This window comes from Sciurus carolinensis, chromosome 4 (assembly GCF_902686445.1).
Source record: "Sciurus carolinensis chromosome 4, mSciCar1.2, whole genome shotgun sequence".
Lineage (NCBI taxonomy): Eukaryota > Metazoa > Chordata > Mammalia > Rodentia > Sciuridae > Sciurus > Sciurus carolinensis.
The window spans coordinates 117,667,446-117,681,860 of record NC_062216.1 but is presented as its reverse complement, the minus strand read 5'-3'; the positions used below and the strand labels follow the sequence as shown (position 1 = coordinate 117,681,860).

General features: G+C 44.9%; 1 protein-coding gene across 1 annotated transcript in view; it reads right to left on the bottom strand.

Annotated features, from left to right (window-relative positions):
• Positions 1-2,643: 2,643 nt before the first annotated feature.
• Positions 2,644-14,415, bottom strand: part of Kif5a (kinesin family member 5A) — a 33,560-nt gene continuing 21,788 nt past the window's right edge. The window contains 15 exon segments of the mRNA XM_047548673.1: positions 2,644-4,394; positions 5,307-5,422; positions 5,877-5,904; positions 6,417-6,499; positions 6,996-7,149; positions 7,371-7,587; positions 10,130-10,234; positions 10,391-10,462; positions 10,699-10,759; positions 11,561-11,664; positions 12,030-12,137; positions 12,251-12,315; positions 12,674-12,802; positions 13,144-13,321; positions 14,032-14,178. Coding sequence (XP_047404629.1) covers positions 5,344-5,422; positions 5,877-5,904; positions 6,417-6,499; positions 6,996-7,149; positions 7,371-7,587; positions 10,130-10,234; positions 10,391-10,462; positions 10,699-10,759; positions 11,561-11,664; positions 12,030-12,137; positions 12,251-12,315; positions 12,674-12,802; positions 13,144-13,321; positions 14,032-14,178 — 1,530 coding nt within the window. The 3' untranslated portion in view covers positions 2,644-4,394; positions 5,307-5,343.

The window sequence follows — 14,415 nt, the reverse complement described above, 5'->3', positions numbered from 1 at the left end:
CTCTTATAGAGAAGCACACAGCAAAGTAGGGACTCATGGTGCGGGACACCTTAAAAGGAGAAATGATTTGCGACAGATGTTACTGAAGAATATGCAATTGATCCAAGCCTACAACACTTTTTCAGAGTGGTGGGGTGGAATTGAACCCAGGTGTGTTCTACCACTGAACTAGTCTGGTTTTTTTTTTTAATTTTTGAGACAGGATTACCCAGGTGTCTGTGGTCTGTCTGTCTGTCTCTCTCTCTGTTCTCCTCTTTCTTTTTCGTGGTGCTGGGGATTGAACCCAGGGCCTGTGCCTGCAAGGTGAGCACTCTACCACCTAAGCTATATCCCCAGCCCAAACAGGGACACTTTTTGGGGGGGCAGGGGTGGTACTGGGAATAGAACCCAGGGCCTCATGCATCCCAGGTTAGTCTCAAATTTGTGATTCTTCCACCTCAGCCTTCAGAGTTACTGGGATTATAAGTGTGTGCCACCATGTCAGGCCACTTTTAGTTATATACTGGGGTTCTAAGTAAATAATCTCAAGACTCATGTATCTAAGGGCTGGGAATATAGTTCAGTGTTAGAGCATTTGCCAAGAGGCAAGAGTAAAGAATATGCAAAGACCCTGGGATCAATACCCAGCATCCTAGGGTGAGGGAGAATTAAGTACCTAGAAGAGATTCACTTCAGTCCAGAGAAAAGAAATTCATCACCTGTCAGAATGAAAAATGAAAGGATAAATGCAGATATAGGTAAATATGTAGGCGTGTATGTGGTGGTTGAATTTCATGCTTGATCATATCAATTTTCCTTTTGAAGCAGATGATAAAGTTGCCTGGGAGTGGTGGATGGGAGATCTTGAGGTGTGAGGGTTTAAGCTAGTTGCTCTGGAAGGCAGGAAAGGGAACTGAGCAGGGATGCACAGGAGGAATACTGAGCAGAACTGAAGGTGCAGATGTGTTTGTAGTTCTTCATATTTAGTTGCCCATTTTCCCCTCCACCATGAGGGATTGAACCCAGAGCTTCATACTTGCTAGGCAAGTGCTCTCTATCACTGAGCTACATTCCCAGCCGTGCCCCACCCCCCCGTTTTTTGTTTGTTTGTTTGTTTTTTACTTTTGAGCCAGGATCTCACTAGGTTGCTGAGGCTGGCCTAGAACTTGTGATCCTCCTGCCTCAGCCTCCTCAGTTGCTAGGTTTACAGGTGAGCACCACCCCATTGAGCTTGCCCCAGTTTTCTGGTTATATGCTTTTCTCCATCTTAGAAGCTTTGATTGATGAGCAGAGAAAAATAGTGGTAGATGATGTTGGAACAGAATTGAGCTGTTAGCAGGGGAGGAATAGTGACACCCTGGAGCGGGGAAGGACTTGATTCTAGAACTGAGATGATGGGGTCAGGGTAAAAGATTAAGAGACCAGGATACTATTTTTTTATTCAAAATTATAACATCCTAGATATCCACCAACCTAGGTATCTGGAATAGTTGACAAACTATAGGATAATATGTGAAAAATTATATTTGGATTTTTTTTTTTTTTTTTTTTTTTTTGGTACCCAGGGATTGAACCCAAGGGCACTTAACCACTGAGCCACATCCCCAGCCCTTTTTAAAAACATTTTATTAGAGACAGGGTCTCACTGAGTTGCTTAGGGCCTCATTAAGTTGCTAAGGCTGGGTCTGAACTCCTGCCTTAGCCTCCCCAATTACTGGAATTACAGGTGTGTGCCACCACACCCAGAAATTACATATGTTTTAATGAGATAAATCAGTATACACTGACATGAAAATATTTCCAGGATATGATCAAGTGAAAAAAAAAATTGATGTGAATATGTAGAAGAACATCTGGAAGGATACATACCACGGTGTTAAATGCCATTATATGCAAGAGTGATCAAGAAGAGTGATAAAGAAGATTTGCAACAACACATGGAGTCATCATTGAATTTATTTATTTTAAAGGTATCTATGTACACCAAGTAAATACACACTGGGGTTTGTGCAGTTTGGTTTGTTTTCCACGATGGCATGCAACATTTTGGCAGATGTGAGTGGGAAGGCCAGGTGCCCCTTGTGGTGACCCTGGCTTTCTGGAAGGGATGTGGTGAATGTAGAGAACAGGAAGAGGCGGAGGAGGATACAGTGTGAAGCTTCTGGTGGAAGGTTGTGCGTGTGTTGTTTCTTATTTGTGTAAGTGAATTATATTTCTCTTACATCTTGCTAAAGAGAAGGCTGCTCCTCTGTGTCACCTCTCTTTGTCTGCCCTACACCTTCACATCTTCTTATATATTCTTTTAAAGAATCATTTGGTGGGAAGATTACATAAAATTTCCTAGATTCTAAGTTTTCCTGCTGGCAAATACTAAGTTTGCAGGTGTGCTGGTACCTTCCTTCTTCTCTGACTGGGTCTGGGATAGCATGGCTCATCTACCTTACCCCATCTCTCTCTTATGAGTTACAGGTTTGGTGAAGGGGAGCCAGATTGTACCCTCTTCTTCAGAGCAGTCATTTTCAAACTACTCTATAGAACCCATGGGGTCTCTTAGGACTTTTCCAAGGCTCTTCAACTAATGAAGCATTTTCCGCCCCCCAAAAAATAAATAAATAAATAAGGGGAGGAAGAAAATGCGAACTGTCTAGGTCTGCATTATTTATCTTCCCACCCCCACTCCTTTTTTTTTTTTTTTTTGTAGTGCAGGAGATTGAACCCAAAGCCTTGCACATGCTAGGCAGTCTCTACCACTGAGCTACATCCCTAGTCTGTTATTTTTTATGTTGGAGTTCTATATAAGATTTATTTTGAAAAGTGTTTGAAAATCAGCAGTTTGGCTTTATTTCATACCCCTCTGATTTTGTCCTTAACTGCTAAATTGCTCAACAGGTAAAGGGAACAAGGACTCTTTCCTTTGAAAGACTCATAGGCCCTATCTCTGTATTTACCAGCTGGCACTGGCACTGACCTTCTTTCCTAACTTAGAAGAAGCCAGGTGATGGGCTTCCCTGATGCTGAAGGTTTCTATCTTCTATCATAGGTAAGACTGGATATCTGAACACCAGACTTCACTTCTTGGTTTGGGCTACCTAGTGACCTTCATCCCTGTAGTTACCTGAAAAACCACCTTAGCACCATGTGGAGGGAAAGGACCATCTGGAACTCAAGCAACCATCTTCTTAACTGTGGGAGAACAGGGGTACATGGGCTGAGAATGACTGGGGGAATGGCCCTGGGTCAAGCCCTTGGGCTCTGCCACCTCTGGAAAATCTGCCCGGTCTTTCCCTAAAGTGCACTTGATACTACAGAGGGACATTAAAGAAGGAACTCTTTATGGGGAACAACTTATACTAGAGGAAAGCCAGGATCCATTTTGAAATGAAAGCATCTGAAACAGCTTTTTTGCCAATGAACTGGAAGTCCCCAAACCAAAAGGTAAAGATGGAAAGAACATGTAACCCAATATGGGAGAAAGGAATTCAGCTCATTACATCAACCTGAGGACACTGTGACACAAATCACTTAGCAATTTTCCACCCTATTCAATCCCCAAACCCAAGGAAGCAATCCTTCTGACTATACTTGCCTATAACTATTACCACAGAAAGATGAGCAGCCATTTGGCAGACTGTGGGAAGGGGTCTGCCTCTTTAATTTTTCATAATATTCAACTTTGGAGAATATCAAAAGGGGCTTGGACAAGAAAGGAAAATGGTCACTTGAGCAAGCCATGGTCTCCATCTGGGAAAAACAGGAAGAAAGAGGCAAAAGGCAGACTTTGTAGGACAGAGGTAAACATTTGGAATCCCTTGATTTAGGTGAGGGGAGTATGAAGAATTTACTAGCCCTTCCATTTCACCCTCCCCTGTGCTATACATTAAAGAGAAGGGAGGAAGAGCCTATTTCTCTGTCTTCTTAGGATGCTAAAACATTCTTCTGCTTAAGGCTTTATATGTATGTGTATGTGTGAGAGAGAGAGCGTGTGTGTGTGTGCGCACGCGTGTGCATGCATGTGCACACGTGTTTGTGAGAGAGAAGGATCACAGCCCTCTAGCTCCCATTTCTCATTTTATCATCTCTGTGTCCTCTGCTCAGTGACTAACACCATTCAGTGTGAGAGATGAATATATGAGAAAGAAGAAACATTCCCCCGCCTCCCTATTGCCCCAAATAAGGAGGATAGACTATGCTTAGAAATTGCTAAATACATCATTAGATACTTAAGAGTAGGAGAGAGAGAAGAGATACATAGCAGCAGCTTCTGATATATAGATACAGAGTACAAAGAGATACATAGTAAGTGAGAGAAGACATCAAACAGTACAGTCCAACAAAAGGGGTTGGGGAGGGAATTAGTATCAGAGACCACAGGATTGCAGCATGCTGAGAGAAGAGGCCTCAGTCCCTCTTAGAAACTGGGGAAGAAAGAGAAACAGTATGTGAGGAACCAGTCTGCAGTCCAGCAGCTGTGGAGGAGCAGGTGGTATTTGCATATACTTAGTTCATAGTCCTGTTCCTGTATCCCACTACCCTCCTGCACCTTCTTCCACACCCAGGAGTTTCCCTAATCCTCCTTCCCTATTCCTATTTCCCTGCTTTTCATGTCTTTCTGCCTATGTGTGCCTAGCCTGCTATCCTGGGAAACCCCTGGAGAGGACTCAGCTTGGATACAGCCCAGGAAGAAACTGGCCATGTTCTCTCATTTCTAGTTCTCTAAGGATCCAAATGGATGACAAAACAGTATCATAGTGCCCAGTTCTGGGCCCTAAAGCAATTGTGATAAGAAGCCTGGTGATACACAAAAACCTGTGCTAGAGGCAGGGTTAGACTCATGGGGCATTTCTAAAGATTGTTGGTGGTATATGCAGATATGAGGAGAGGTGATAGGTGTGGGAGTAAATTAAACATCGCCTTTACTGAAGATGTCTTACTTTTGAAAATCTCTTTCCATCCAAGATTACTTTAGAGTGGAGGTAGAGGAATGTTTGAGATGATCTCCCAAGGTCTCCTATTATCTAAGATCTGTGACCAGTGTGTGGTCCTACATGGACAGCAGCCCTTGCTCACATCTTCTGACATGCAGCAGTGACCCCTAGTGGTATACAACAGTACTGTGGTTGCTATTATAGCCAAAGGGAAAGCATTCAGTACAGGTAAGGTCAGTATCCACACCACAAACAGCAGTTGGGCAGATATAGCCCCAGCAGGGGAAAGCAGGAGTTGAGAGTTCACTATATAGCAAATGTTTTGAGATGGTTAAAAATTTTTAGAAAAAGGAGATCTAGAGGCTGTGGACAAGAAAGAAAGCCATCTGAGGCCAGAGCTACCTGAAAGTGCAGGTTATATAGCCATTGGTGTGGGAGGTTAGCTGGCTGCTGTCTCTTGGTGGAGAGGGAAAAGCTTGGCCTGGTCCTCAGCTTCATAGCCGCAGGGCAGGTCACTCCTGGAGGAATAGAGACACCATAATCAGCTACATATAAATAAAAGTATTCCTGTCATGGTCACTGCTCTGATAGCATTCCTGTGAGATAACAGGGCAAGGGCAGGGTCTACTTGTGCTTTACAGGAACATAGGGAAATGCAAGGCCAGGGATATGTAAATGATTTGCCAAAGATCACAAAGTTCCCAGTGCAGGGAGAGACCACATCATCAGAAGTCTACAGCCCATAACTAGCATGGGGAGAGGCCACAGAAGGGACTGGAGGAGGGGAGTGTTCTACACTGAGGTACAGGAATGCCTGGGATCTCCCCAACATCCAGGGATGGCAAGAATGATCCTCATTTCCTCCTGCCTCCCCTCAAGGCTCCAGAGACACTCTTAAGCAGGGCAGAGGGAAGTTTAATCATTTCTTCTGGTGCCACTCAGAGAACCCAAGGGTAATGGGGCCTGGTATACCTATTGTCGTTGATATCTGTGGCATTTCCTGAAGAGATCATCATTGAGAACACAGGGTTAGAAGAAGAAGAAAGGAAACTGAGTATTAGGAATGGTCTCCCCAGATTTTCTCCCATCCTAACCCCTTAGAGAAAAAAGTAAATTGGGGCACTCTATCCTCAGTTACATAAGCTGCATCATTATTTTGTTTGAGAAAAGAGAGGGACAGGTGGGGAAGGTGGAGACAGGCACAGTCAATAATAGAAGGAATCCACTTCTAAGATCTGAGATCTGAAGACATGGCTATATACACACCCATATCTCTCTCTATATATAAATATAGATATAGATATAGATATATAGTAACGCTAGGGATTGAACCTAGGGCCTCATGTATGCTAGGCAAGCACTCTTACCACTGAGCTACATCCCCAGTCCTATGTATCTTTTTATTTAAATTAAGCCCAACACATGAGAAAGGTTTAGTTAGTGTTATAAAATGGGGTCACTTACTTTTCTCATACCTCCCAACTTGGACTGGAGTTCCCAAAGATCACTTACCATTGTCCATGTTGGCCTTCTGGTAGGAAGCCAAGGGGCCACCAGAAGATGGGGCTCCACTGCTGGTACAGGAGTTAGCAAAGCTGGGTACAGGAGAGAGATGCACCCATTGGATTGGCAACTACCCTCCACTATTTTTTTTTTTTTGTACTGAGCATTAAACCCAGGGGTGCTTTACCACTGAGATACATCTCCAGTCCTTTTCATTTTTTATTTTGGGACAGGGTCTCACTGAGTTGCTAAGAGTATTGCTTGGTTGCTGAGGCTGGTCTCAAACTTATGATCTTCCTGCCTCAGCCTCCCAAATCATACCCTCCACTATTTGTGGACCACTAATCCACATTCACTCTCAGCCACAGAGCCACGCAACCTTCCCATCCCCAAGAACAGAGGACAATAAATAGAGCAGACAGGGAGAACAGATGCCTACCTTCTAATACCTATGATTAGGCTGAGAAAGATTTAGAAATTAAACTACTTAGGAAAATAATTTTCAACTAGTAATTGACCCAATCCCATGCCTTCCAGGGTTCAGAGAGCTTTAGGTTCAGACTCCAGCCCACACCCATGGTCACTCACTACACATCTGAGGTGGAGCTAGGTGTGGCTTGCAGGTACAAATTCTGATAGTTCTGGAAGAGGCTGTTGGTATAACTGATGCACTCAGGGCTCCGGGTGCCATAGGGGTTGGTGGGAGATGATGCTGGATAGTGACCAGGCCGCACAGGTTTGGCTGTGAAAGAGAGGAAATGACCATGAGGATGCAATTACCCTGGTTCCTGAAGTCATTTTGCTGGGGCTGAACCAAGTTGCTTGTAACATGGTTCATCACTTTTTTCTTCTTGAGGGGTGGGGAAAAGGGTCTAGAAGCAATACTTTAGCTGCCTGGCACACAGGAATTTACTGAATTTGCTTCAGGTGGTAATCTCAGCATGCACGGTGACATCTACTCACCAATCTGGGCAGAATGGCCCCTCTTGCCCGAGCTCTTGTACCGCACAGCCTCCTTGATGCGGTCTACCTCTTGCTGGTACCGGCGCTTGTCCTTCATGGCACCCTCCTTGGCCTCCTTCAGTGCACCCTCCAGGGCCTTAACTCTCTCAGCCGTAGCCCTAAGTCGTTTTTCCAATTTAGGAAGCTCACAACGCAGATCTGCATTGTCACGTACCAGCTGTGGGGTGAGCCGAAGGGAAGAGGCCAAAAGAAAGCAGAGCAACCCAAGATTGAGTCACCCAGTGGTGTGTGGGGTGAGGGGTGGGGAAAGAGAATAAAGAAAAATCAAGTGTCAGCGAAGATGGAGACTACACTGTTTCTTCAAAAAACCTTATTCCCTTTATGTAATATGCTATTCTATCCAGTTCTTTTCTTCATACATCATTTTCTAGGCAGCAAAACCTGGCATCTCTACTACAGCCCAGAATTCTGCCTTAACTGGACACTCCTCTCTACCATGTATCACAGCTTGTGCCAGACCAATAGCTTCAGGGCCCCCATGGAATGAGGTACCCCTTCCCCAGAGATGGATGTGTGGGCATGCAAAAGGCAGGGCAGCAAGAGCATGGCCACAGTCTGGAGGGTGGACATGGAAATGAGGAGAATGGGTGCAGGCAGGTGCAGTGCGGAGCAGGGGCAGAAGCTGGAATTCAGGAGCCTCCACACACATCCATATACACATGGGGCCCCACAGGAAGGAAAGAAAATGTTTGAGGTCTCACAAACATTTGTGTTCATTCCCTTCACATTCAAGGACTTTCTGAGCTGTCCTTCTCCTATTTCAATTAAGCTAGACTATGGTAGCAACCACCTTGCAGCCAGAAAAGACTCCCTGGTCCTTCCACACAATGAGTGGGGGCACTACAGACTGCAAAAGGAGCAGGGCCTTGGAGGATATCAGGCAAGTCAGCATAGCAGGGAACACTGGGAGTACAGGGGAAGAACTAGAGCCTTCCATGCAGCTTTAATATGGACAACTTATGGATTTTAATCAATGTTTGTTGTGATAAAGTGTAGCTTAAAAAATTGTCATTAGGGCTGTGGCCCTGGCAATTAAGATTCTATCTTAATTTTTACATCTTTCTCTTTTTTCTTCCCATTCTCCTATCTGCTGATGTAGAACACTGTGGTAAATAAGGCCTCTGTTCTTTGGGAGAGCAGTTTTTGATATTTAGGACTCAGAAGAGGCAGAAGCTTCAATGAAGGAAAAGCAAATGGTCTCTGGTTATTTCTTGTTTATTCATTTGGGTTTGGGGGGGCGCTGTTAAGCAATTTAATATGCATTTGGACAGAGAGGTAAAGTGAACACACAGGAATGAAAATAGAATGACAGAACTGATTAAAAATGATTCCTGGCTATGTTTCAACTTTTCTATAATGTTGTTACATTGTTTTATAATAAAGGAAGGAAAGAAAGATGGTAGTAAAGTCCTCTGGAGGCCCAAATAAAATCAATAATCCCTGCAGATTAGCACTGGGCTGCAGGTTTGGAAATTCTTTACAAAAAAGATGTACTAAGTATTTACTATATAAGCTGGGCATCATACTGAGAGGAAAAGAAGGCAAAGTTCTAGGCTAGTGAGAATATGAGTTAGCTGGAATTTTAAGGAGGATTTTGGGGAGAGGTACTAGAGATTGAATACAGGGGGCGTTTACCACTGAGCTACATCTCCAGCCCTTTTAATTTCTTATTTCAAACAGGGTCTCCCTAAATTGCCCAGGCTGGCTTTGAACTTGCAAGCCTCCTGACACAGATTCCCCGGCTGGGATTATAGGTGCCACTGTGCCAGCCTTAAGGTAGATTTAAAAGGAAGAGAATGGAGTCTGGCTTGGGTTTTCCAGGACCCTGCACATGCTAGGCAAGTGCTTTACTACTGAGCTACAGGCCAGCTACAGGGTTGGGGCTTCTTTTACGAGTCAATTGAAGAAGGCCTTGGAGACTGCAGAGGGTCTCCAGGCTCAGCTCCTTGTTACTAGTGCAGGTGCTCCTGTTGTGCACACACCAAACATTTCCTGTCCTGACTCCTCTGGACTGCCCTTTTACCTCCCCAGCCCATACCTTTGAAACCCAGTCATCCACCTAAGGAACCGCAGCAGGAAGGAGGGGGACAGAGAGGCAGCAGCTTAATACACAGTAGTTCTGACTGGCTCTGACCAGGGGCTGGTTGAGCCATCTCAAACACATCATTTAATGTCCTATATGGTTGCCCCAGGCCTATGCAGATGGAGTTCCCTTCATGGGAGAAAGTCCAATTCCCCTGCTACTTTTGTCTCCCTGCTTTTCTATCTCTAACTAAGGTCTGATATACGAGTACTCCTCTTTTTGTTTTTTTTCTTTTTTTTCTTTTTTTTAATTCTACCACAGAGCTATACCCCCAGTCCTCTGCTATTCATTGTGTACAGTTAAGGCCATATGCCTCTTCAACCTCTGTCCATTTCAACCTCTCCCTCCAATTTAGGCCTAGGGAACATTCTTTGAACAGAAGTGGGTCAGAAACTTTGAGAAGTGAAAACAGGAATGAAAGAAAGAACAAGGTAAAAGTGGGACCAAATATGATATAAAGACAAGATTAGTAGAGAAAAAAAAGTAAGGAAAACACACAACTAGATTTTCCTAAATCTAAGGGACTTCCAAGGATTTGGGTATCACTTCCAAGGATTTGGGTATCATAAGGGACTTGGCCTCAAAAGTTCTCTTTACCCCTTCTCTGCATTCTTACCTGTTTGTGAACCTTTGTAAGTTGTTCCAGGTTGTTCTCAAGAAAGGAAATTTTCTGCTTTTGGGAGTGAATCCCCCCACTGTCCTCGGGCTCCATTTCTGCACTCTGATTAAAGATGGAGAGAAAAATGTGGCTCTCCTGAGGCCAAACTAGTCCCACCCAGGCCAGGCCAAGCCAATTCCACAGGGAACAGCAGGGCTGCAGAAGTCTGAAGAGGGGAGGAATATATGGAGCTGATAAGATGAGGAGGATGTCACTCACTTTCTTGACTCTAGTCGTGACGTCTTGAACGAACAGTTTGCGAAGGTTGTGGAGGGTCTGGAGTTCCCGGGCCTGGAAAGAATGATGAAAAATTGGGGATAGCAAGACACCAGGTCTGCCTACTCTCTCCAAAACTATTGGAAGCTTCAGTCTATACAGTCAAGTGTCACTCATCCCTTAGGAAAGATGTGTTCTGATTACGCCACAGACTAACTGCAAAGGAGAAAGCAATGTGGTAGGGAAGAAATTGGGGTAGGGGATGCAGCCCTACCCACCCTGTTAACTTGGTACAGAAGGAAACCACTCACAACTGTCTCCTCCAGACCCTTGAGGTCCTGCTTGGACTGCTCATGTCGCTCGTACAGAAATCTACAGCAAAAGAATAAGAGAAGGAAACAAACTTTCAAGACTCTCCTCCTCTCACCTCCTACTCCACTCCTTTTATCTATATTTTACTATTATTTATTATATGAGTTACTCATGTTTACTGTGCCAAAATTAGAAAAGAATTTTTAAAAAGTTAGAATTTTTTATAAAAAGTCATGATTCTATCACTTATAGATTAAACTACGATGAACCCTGGGTCCATCTTTGCACATTATTTTTTTAAATAAAAATTTTTTTGGTACTAGGGATTGAACCAGAGGTCCTCTACCACAGAGCTACACCATCAACCCTTATATTTTGGGATATATTCTCACAAAGGTATCCAGGCTAGCTTTGAAGTTGCCATCCTCCCTCTGTAGCCTCCCAAGTAGCTTGGATTACAGGCATGTGCCACTGCTCCCAGCTTGCAGAATATTATTTCTAGGCATATATATCCACATACAATTGGTGTGTGTGGTGCTGGGGAGTGAGCCCAAGGCCTTGTGCATGCGAGGCAAGCACTCTACCAACTGAACTATATCCCCAGCCCCACATACAAATTTTTATCAGATTAGACCATTCATACTGCTTTGTAACACTGCAAGCCATTTGCCATCCATGTCAGCTAATCCTCAGCTGCACTTGTTTCTGATGGTCTCCATTTTTCTAAACCTTTCCCACCCCATCATATTTGCTTCTTGTGAGTCACTGCATCACAGCTATGTGTGTGACCTGCTTCTGCAAGTGCATCTGAACAGGTCAGAGCCTAAATGGCACAGGCCTGCAGACAAACCCCTCACTCACGTCAGCTCCTGAAGCTTGGCGCTCTTCTCATGTTCTTCATTTTTCAGCTTCTCATAGTCAGCCTGAAGTTTCTCTAACTCTAACTGCAGCTTCTGATTCAGACTACAGAGGGTCAGGGGCATGAGAGAAAAAGACATTAATGACGAGGAAGGAAAGACCAGCCCTTCAAATTGTGCTTTCTTCTTGCATGAGGGAGTCCAATTAGATATCTATCTTCAGATATCAGGGGCAGACTCAGGTCATATTTACATGACAGTAAGGAACCCTGAGCTCTCTAACAAGGGCAAAACGTACAGGGACTAGTCCTTAATGTTTGTATCTCCTGCATTTGGGCTGTGAAGTTAAGTCATTGTTGAGGGAATGACACATAGAAGTTAAAAGAACCTGATCCAGAAGGATCATTTGAGTAGGCACAGCAAGGTAAGTGGGCCCAATGGAGACTTGAGCCACCCTCAGGGACCCTTACTCCTTTGAGCTCATCAATGGTCTTCTGCTTTTCATTGATCTCATCCCTGAGCCGGGCCAGCTGCCGGTGATGAGCTTCCCGGTGATTCTCCATCTGCAGCTCCAAGGCCTTCTGCAAACAACCCCACCCTATGCTCAGAGCCAGACTCCTAGACATGCATTCCATGGGGGCCAGCACAGCCCTGGCCAAGTCCCAGTCACCCACCGCCCAACCTCCCCACTCGCCTTCACTTCGTCTGCATCCTGAGTGTCTGGCTCCTTGTCCTTCAAGGCTACTTCATTCACAGTTTCTAAGGAAAAGTGGGGAAGACATCTTACATCAAACCTACCTCCTTCAGAAAAAAAATTTATGTTGTGACCAAAATTCCAGGCAGGTCAAGGGATGGGCCTGCAGGGAAGTTCTTCAAGATAGGACAGTCCAATTTGATATAGCAGGAAAAGAAAACAAGGGAGGGTATAAGGTGCTCATAAAATGAGCTATATGTTAAAGCCTGACTAAATAATATATGAGTTGGCACTGATGATTCAGGCTGATGCTTTGAGTGAGTGGCTGCTGGGTGTTTCTACTGATGTTTGTGACTTTCCCTTCCTGACCCTTTGGAATCTCAGATCTAGGATGGCTGTGACAGAGGTCTAAGAAGGCCTCACCCTGGGCCTGGAGCTTGGCCAACTCATCACTCAGGGAGTCATAGGACTCTTCCAGGTGTCGCTTCTTCAGCTCCACACTCTGCATGTATTCCGTTAGCGAGCGGATCTTAGCCTCATGCTGGTAGAAGAAAGGATGGGGAGAAAAAGAAAATGGAGTAAAGCACAAAACTCTAAGCAGCACCACCTCGATGAACTCCAGCTCTACTCCCAAGCCCTCTCTCCCTGCTGCACCATCCATGTGGATGTAGGGCTAGGGGCCATTCCCATGGAGACTCTTCTTTAGAGCCTCAGCTCAGACAGCCATACTGCCTGAGCCTCCATTTCTTCAGCCTGGATCTTACTCCCTTGCCACCCAGCTCTTCTGTCCTTGACTTTCATATGATGCTGATATTAAGGTGAGTGTTAAGAGTTTTACCCATAACCACACAATAGCCTCTCTCTCTCCTCTCAGGACTCACCTGTGAGATGAGGGAGCTGGCAGGATGAGAGCTCCCGCCCAGTCACTTCCATCTTGCGATGACATTCCACCTGGAGGTTCTCTAGCTGACGGCACCGCTTGACTACGGACTTAACCTCTGATTTGATTTTGCTGATGTAGAGTCTGGCCACAGTGAACTCTTCCTCAATGGCCCCACTGATCTCCACTGGCTGAGGGTGGGCAGAGGAGGAAGAGATGCTTCCCTGTGGTACAGAAGCCTTTACTCTCTCCTTTCTACCTTCTGCATAAACCCACATGCACAGGGATTCAAGTAGGACAAGTATTTTCCAAGGACTTTTATCAGCTATCACCTGGCATTTCATTCTAAGACCCTCTATCTACATTTAAAGATCCATTTCTGATAATCCTCCTCTTCCATCTTAAAAAGCAATATGATTTTCTGTTTCTTCCTATTTATTTTAATTTTATTTTATTTATTTTGAGGCAAGTATCATCATGTTGTCCAGACTAGTTCTAAATTCTGGACTCAAATAATCCTCCTTCCTCAGCCTCCAAGTAGCTGGGACTACTGGTACTTGCCACCATGCCTGCTTGATTTTCTTCTGTAGACAAACTGATATGCTTGATTACCCAGGTCAGTCCATTCTCACTGCACAGATTTGCATATGTCATTCCTAACTCTGTGCTCCACTTCTCGATCCCACCACTGGCACACCTCACTTCTTTGTTTGTACCCTTTAGAATGCATCTTTTCAGTGGAGGCTACACAAACCTCTGTTTGTATTTGTGAGTCTAGTCTGAAGACAGGTTTCTGAGCTCTTTGGGTCACCTTTTGAGGTACCTCAGAGGATCTGGATTGTCCCCTCCAGTGCCCAGTGCAAAAATGACCTGAACTAGACTGCCGTTTCTCTCCACTCACCAGCTTTATCTCCCCGTTGCCCACGATGACACTGAACTCACTCAGGTCCTTCATCAGCCCATTCAGCACTTCAGCAATTCGTTTTCGTTGGTGTCCACTGACCTCCTGGAGTCGCTGCAATTCAGACTCCAGGGACAACATGGTGGCCTGGGGAAAGCCCCTCAGGTCATTCCCATTGCCATCCTCCTGCTTCCCTCCCCAGCCCGAACAGAGGCCTCTCATTTCAACATGGCAAAGCACAGTGGCATGGTGAGGGACAGTGTCATAACACACTGACATAACACAGCAGTACAGAGATGCAAACACCACACAGCCCAAAAGGAATCAGTGGTTCCCTTGGACACTGATGGTGTTTTGAGGTCAGGGAGCCCTTAGACCACTGGT